General features: G+C 48.1%; 1 protein-coding gene across 1 annotated transcript; it reads right to left on the minus strand.

Moving 5' to 3' along the window:
- Window positions 1-4,953: 4,953 nt before the first annotated feature.
- On the minus strand, window positions 4,954-5,739 carry TWIST1 (twist family bHLH transcription factor 1). Its single transcript, XM_057733740.1, has one exon. The coding sequence runs from the start codon at window positions 5,605-5,607 to the stop codon at window positions 4,990-4,992; it is 618 nt and encodes a 205-aa protein (XP_057589723.1). The 5' UTR covers window positions 5,608-5,739; the 3' UTR covers window positions 4,954-4,989.
- Between the last annotated feature and the right edge of the window lie 660 nt (window positions 5,740-6,399).

Here is a 6,399-nt window from a genome sequence, read left to right on the forward strand (position 1 = left end):
TCCACGTAAACAAGAAAGACTGCAGGCAGTTCGAGGCTCTCACTGCAGCAAACCCCAAACGATCTCATTGCAGGGCGCCCACGAAATCCCGGATATAATTGAGTGTTTTCTTTGAGGTTTTCTGACCATGTGCTTTTTTACCATGGTTACTGTGACTCTGATAGGAGAAGCTGGATATTCATTATGATCCGGTCCCATCCTTTCCCCAAGGCTTATCTCGGTGGCCCTTATAAAGGAGAATATAAAAGGCGGACTTTAGTGCCAGTGATTTTAACCTGCCCCACCTTCCAGTGACCTGCCACATGCTCCTTCTTACTTTATGGACATCTGGGAATTCCATACATGCCTTAAACTCCAATTACACACCTTCTTCAAAGGACACGTGCTTTGATTTGCTAAGAATATTAAGTGGGCTCACGTCCTGGGGCCTTGGGACAAAAGCGAATGGAAAATGTATCCCATGCCCTGTTCACTGGGTCTATCTTTTGCTGTTCAGTAAGTAAAGATAATTAATAATCCTGTTCGCATTTTCGAGGGCTCGGTTTGAGGTATCTGGGAAGTAGTGGGGTGATCGGCTTTCAGAAATTACGAGGAAACCTACTTCCCCTTCCACTTTTCCGGTACACTTTCCTTCCACTTTCGCCGGTGTTGGGGGTGGGACACGCTTTACGACACACCGGTAGAAAATTCTGGAAAAGTGGCCCCTGGGGATCCCTCTCCCGACCCCTGTTTGTCGCAATGCAGGCCTGTCTCTGGAAATATGAGGTTGGGCCTTTGCCTGAATCTCTTGCTGCTGCTTCCCTTGCTACCGCTGACAATTGGAGCTGCCTCCTCCGCGCAGCGGCCCAATGCTGGGCCCGGGGCCGGGGCCGTCCACGCTGTCCCAGGAGGCCACGGACATTGTCACTCTCCCCACCGTGCCTCCCGCCCGCCACCCACGCAGGGGAGTCGGGGCCGTGCCCCCTCCCGCGCTCGCCGCAGGTGAGACTCCCGCTCCCCACGGAGTTCTGTTTGGGTTTCCGTGGCGTTTGTTCCCCGCAGGTTTGTTTGTTTTTCTTCAAATTACAGATGCAGGGAAAACCGCCTGACATCATGAGAGCGGGACAAACGCTCACTTTGAAGGATTCCTGGGCAGGACTTCAAGTGAAATCATATGCCTGAGAAGAACTTGATACCGGTCTAGAGAAAATAACCAGTTCTGAGTTTGCCAAACCGTGGAATGTGCAAAATGCTCGACTTTTTTGCAAGAGGCCAAATGTCCCTTAAAAAGCTCCATTATGAATATGAGCCTGAGGACCGAAGGAGCGAGAAGTTTGTGTCCTTGCTGAGTGTGGGGGAAAAGTACACACGTTGTGTGAGTTTCTGCTATTTTACGTTCTTTTATTCATGTTGCACTTTGGGGAGGGTACCTGCAACTGTGCATGACTTATCATCTGGGCACGTGCTTGTTAGCAAGTGTGTGCACAAAGAGGGGAAATGTGTGTAATGGAAACAAAAATCTACTGCCTTCTTATGACTGAAGGCTATCAATCCAACGAAAGTAAAAGCAAGATGAAAAAAATTATGTGCACAGTAAAGGAAACATTCAGTAGTTCAGAATTCACCCAAGACAATTTAATGCAATACTTTTCCTTCAGTGAATACATTCTGGCTAAAGGGTAAAGACTCCTGGGTCCAGACGTCATATTAAACTCTCACTTCTGAAACAGAGGTAATTCATCTTAAATATCCTTTAAGTAAGAATCGGTAGTAAAAAATAAAATGAAATGAAATGAAAATAGGAAATATTGATAGAAAGAAACACAGATGCTTCATTTCTATTCAAAAAAAGAATTGGCAATGTGGTGTGTATGGGGTGGGAAAGGTTGGGAATACAGAAATAGTCTGGCAAGCTGAAAATTGTATTCTAATAGTTAATATTTTCCACCGTGAATCCTCACTCAGAGTAAAACTATTCACCACCTTTATTTCATTCATTTCTTTATCTGAAAATCTCGAGGAAAATATTACCTTCAGTTTAGTGTTTAGTATTACTCAACATAAATGTGGCATTTGCTTTTCTCCCACGTCTTTTCTCTTATGTGAAAAGTGGAGAGAACAACACACACACACACACAAACACAGAGAGACACACACAGAGAAAAAAAGAAAAGAAAAAGAAAAAAGGCAAATGGAAGGCTACCTTTTTTGAAACTTCTAGTTTCTACATCATCAGAGATAAGATATAAATTACCTTCTCAGCAAGGATGGTCAGCTCCATTCTGATGTACGTCAAGAAATCTGAAATATTAAATAGTCAGACCAAGCTAGTAACAAGATTCCCCCATGAACAATTTAGAAAATGGAGGTGGTTCGATGACACACACAAAAGAGAGAATTACCATCTTGATGCTCTCCCTCACCCTTCTAGGGCACCCTCTTTACATTTCTGCTTTACACACACATACACACACACACTCCACGAATAATGTTTGTCTTGTTATTTTGTAAAGGACTATCAAAATCTAAAACATTATTTCCCCAAGCTTTCACTAATCTTTTAATATTAAGTAGATTCTACAGGCTTCTTATTGTAAAACATGGTCTAAAATACTCACAATAATAAATTTACAATATTGTTATGTCAGCATTCTATGATGATGTGTGGAGAGGGGGGAAAACCTTCAGGCAATACAATAATCTCAATCTGAGCTGAGCAAACACTATCTGTTTGGATTCATACACTTATTTGCCAGTCATTATTTGAATGAGGCAGCAAAATTATTTTCCAGTTTGAAAGCATCCCTAATTATATACTTGAAGGCAATAAACTGGATACAAAAGTTAAGCACTTAGTGATACAAACTTACTATTTCTATGGGTATTCATTATAAAAGCCAGTATTTTTCTGGCCCAGAAATAACCAGAATGAAATTAAAAATCAAGCAACATTTGTCCCTGTTATTCTTTTACTTAAGTGAATCAGATTTTGTATACATGTAAGTAACCAGGGAAAAATTCTGTGTAATTTTGGATAAAATGTATTTGCTAACGAACCGACTATAAAATGAATAGCTATAGCATTTAAAATTGTAATTGTTCCAGTAGTTACTGAAGATACTTAAAGTTTAGCTTCTTTATTGTTTTCTACTCCATAGCTGTATTTTCTTTACATATAAAGAAGGAGCATGCTTCCCAAATGGCCATCAACATGGGAAAATACTCTTAACTTTATCTTTTCTTTTTAGCAAACTTGACGTTAAATGGCATTCTCATTCATGAAAGAGTTAAGCGCTTTATAAATGAAATTCTGTCATGCTGAATAAAACTTTATTTTCTATACATTTGTATTCATTTATATGTGTGTATAGATAGGTAATTTTGATAACACTTTATGCATCCTTTCACTGAAATAAACCTATTATTTAAAAATCCTCATAAAGAGTAGAGAGCATGACAAAAATACACAGTAATAAGAGAAAATAGTGCTGACTTTGTAGTGCTTATTTGCACTTAACTGTTTTACAACTGCCTTCTCAAACTATAAGAGAGGTGAATAACTATTAAGTTTTTGCTGTCCGGATACCTAATAAGAGATGAAGGGGAGATGCTGAGTCCACTGAACACCCAACTGGAATGATAAAGCTGTCTTTCTAAATAACATGCCTGTATCTGTCAGTAACTGGTTTGAGTTTTTCACTGCTTTGTTTATATTAGTGCCCCCTCACCCTCCTGGGTGTCTCCAGAGTTAAACAAGCAGGTTTTTACCTCCAACTTAATCCTTCAAAAATATAGACCAAACTTTAAGGTTCTTACAATTTTCAATCATATTTATTTATTGCAGAAAAATAATATACAAAGATATTTACAAAACAATCATAAAAATATGAATGCATTTAGACATCGGATCTATTTGCATTTTACCATGGGTCATCAATAAATAAATAGAATGTTGTTTTTTGTATTTTAAGTTTTTTTTCCCTCAGAGGAAGAATGAAAAAAAGGAATTAACTGACTGTGATTTTGCAAGTCAGTTTGATCCCAGTATTTTTATTTCTAAAGGTGTTCTTAAAATTCCTCTGATTGTTACCATTTTAAAATGGAGAAAAGTCCATAATGATGCCTTTCCTTTCAGTGGCTGATTGGCACGACCTCTTGAGAATGCATGCATGAAAAAATAAAAACAAAAACATTCTTCGTCAAAAAAAAAAAACAAAACACAAACAACTGTTCAGACTTCTATCAGAATGTAGAGGTGTGAGGATGGTGCCGTTGCCCGTCTGGGAATCACTGTCCACGGGGCCTGTCTCGCTTTCTCTTTTAAAAGTGCGCCCCACGCCCTGTTTCTTTGAATTTGGGTTCTGCTCTTCTAATTTCCAAGAAAAATCTTTGGCATATATATTTATTTTTAGTTATCCAGCTCCAGAGTCTCTAGACTGTCCATTTTCTCCTTCTCTGGAAACAATGACATCTGCAAAAACCCAGAGGGGGGAAAGTTGGTTATTGTTGAGGTCTCTGGCTGTTTTCTAAGACTAGTGAGCACTGCTCTTATCACCACCACGGAGAAGTTACGCTGAACAACCTGGAAGGATTTCAGCCCAAGGGCAAGAGGAAGTGGGTGGGCGGAAAGGAGGAGGTGGAATTTGGAAACATTTGTTTTAAGGAGAACGAAAACTTAAAGCCAAAAGAAAGGGAGGCGCTGGCAAGACCGTCCTTACCCAAGACCCTCGAATCTTTCTCAGCCTTCCCTCCTGTCTGTCACGCACACTCACGCACACGCACACCCCTCACGAGGGCGCATCCCTCTCTCCCTAGCCGGGACTGAGCTGCCTTCCAGGAACGCTCGGGGGATGCGGTGGCGATGCCAGGTTGGGTGGGAAGGCTGACAGGGGAGTGGGAGACGCGGCCCGGCCGTCAGTCGGTCTGCCACCTGAGCGGTGATGGGGCGCAAAGGCGCCGGGTCCTTACCTAGGTCTCCGGCCCTGCCGAGGGGGTGGGGAGCTCCGCCTGCTAGTGGGACGCGGACATGGACCAGGCCCCCTCCATCCTCCAGACCGAGAAGGCGTAGCTGAGCCGCTCGTGGGCCACATAGCTGCAGCTTGCCATCTTGGAGTCCAGCTCGTCGCTCTGTAGGACCTGGTAGAGGAAGTCGATGTACCTGGCCGCCAACTTGAGGGTCTGGATCTTGCTCAGCTTGTCCGAGGGCAGCGTGGGGATGATCTTCCGCAGCGCGGCGAACGCCTCGTTCAGCGACTGCGTGCGCTGGCGCTCCCGCACGTTGGCCATGACCCGCTGCGTCTGCAGCTCCTCGTAGGACTGCGGGCTCCCGCCGCCGCTGCTGCTGCCGCCGCCGCCGCCGCCGCCCGCGCCGCCGCCGCCGCCACCGCAGCCCGCAGACTTCTTGCCGCGCTTGCCTTGGGCTGGGCTGCCAGGCTCCTCGCCGCCTCCGACGCCCCCGCCCGCGGCCCCGCCGGGCCCCGCGCCGCCCCCCGCGCTGCGCCGGCTGCTGCGCCGCTTGCGCCCCCCGCGCTTTCCGCTCGGCGGCTGCTGCCGGTCCGGCTCCTCCTCGCTGTTGCTGAGGCTGTCGTCGGCCGGCGAGACTGGCGAGCTGGACACGTCCTGCATCATCTCTTGGGCGGCAACGCGCGGCCTCGCAGGCCCGGGGCAGAAGGGCGGCCCGGGGAAGAGGAGGAGAGCGGGGCGCCTCAGCCCGCCAGCTTCCCCCACGCGCGGCGCCGGCCCGGGCGGTGCGGCCCGCGGAGGAGGGAGCGGGAGGAGGGACAGGGAGGATCTCCGCGGGGAGGGAGCGCGGGGGAGGCGGGGAGGGAGGCGGGAGGGGGAGGGGACGGTGTGGATGGCCCCGAGGTCCAAAAAGAAGGCGCCCAACGGCCGCACGCACACCCCGCTCGGCCTCCTGGAAAGGCTGCCGGTGCCGGCGAGCCCGCGAGGTGTCTGGGAGTTGGGCGAGCGCTGCAGACTTGGAGGCTCTTATACCTCCGTGCAGGCGGAAAGTTTGGGGGCAGCGGTGTCATTGGCCTGACGTGGGGAGGAGGGACTTTTCGAAGTTTTATAGGAAAGTTTCCGCTTTCCAGCCCCCCTTCTCCGTCCCCACCCCCCTTCTTCGGGGTCTAACAATTCGTTCTCCCAAACCATTCAAAAACGACCTGGCCCAGGCGGCCGGCCCCTCTGCCCGCCTCCTTGCTGCCCTCCCCCTTCCCTCCCCGCCGCCCTCCGCCCGCGGGCGCGGGGCGATTTCCTTCCGCGCCGGAGCGAGCGGGCCGCGCCCCCGCACCCGGGCGCCGCCGGGGGAAGCGGCCAGAGGGGACCATCCCGCCGCCTTGTCGGTCCCTCCCGGAGTGACTGTGACAGCAGCGGCGGCAACAGCTTCTACGCAGTGGGTGAAGTCTCATCTCGCCCCAG

The sequence above is a fragment of the Hippopotamus amphibius genome, chromosome 4, assembly GCF_030028045.1.
Source record: "Hippopotamus amphibius kiboko isolate mHipAmp2 chromosome 4, mHipAmp2.hap2, whole genome shotgun sequence".
Taxonomy (NCBI): Eukaryota; Metazoa; Chordata; class Mammalia; order Artiodactyla; family Hippopotamidae; genus Hippopotamus; species Hippopotamus amphibius.

Bases quoted from the DNA above. Each gene is read 5' to 3' on its own strand.
- TWIST1 (XM_057733740.1), bottom strand. From the start codon at position 5,607: ATGATGCAGGACGTGTCCAGCTCGCCAGTCTCGCCGGCCGACGACAGC.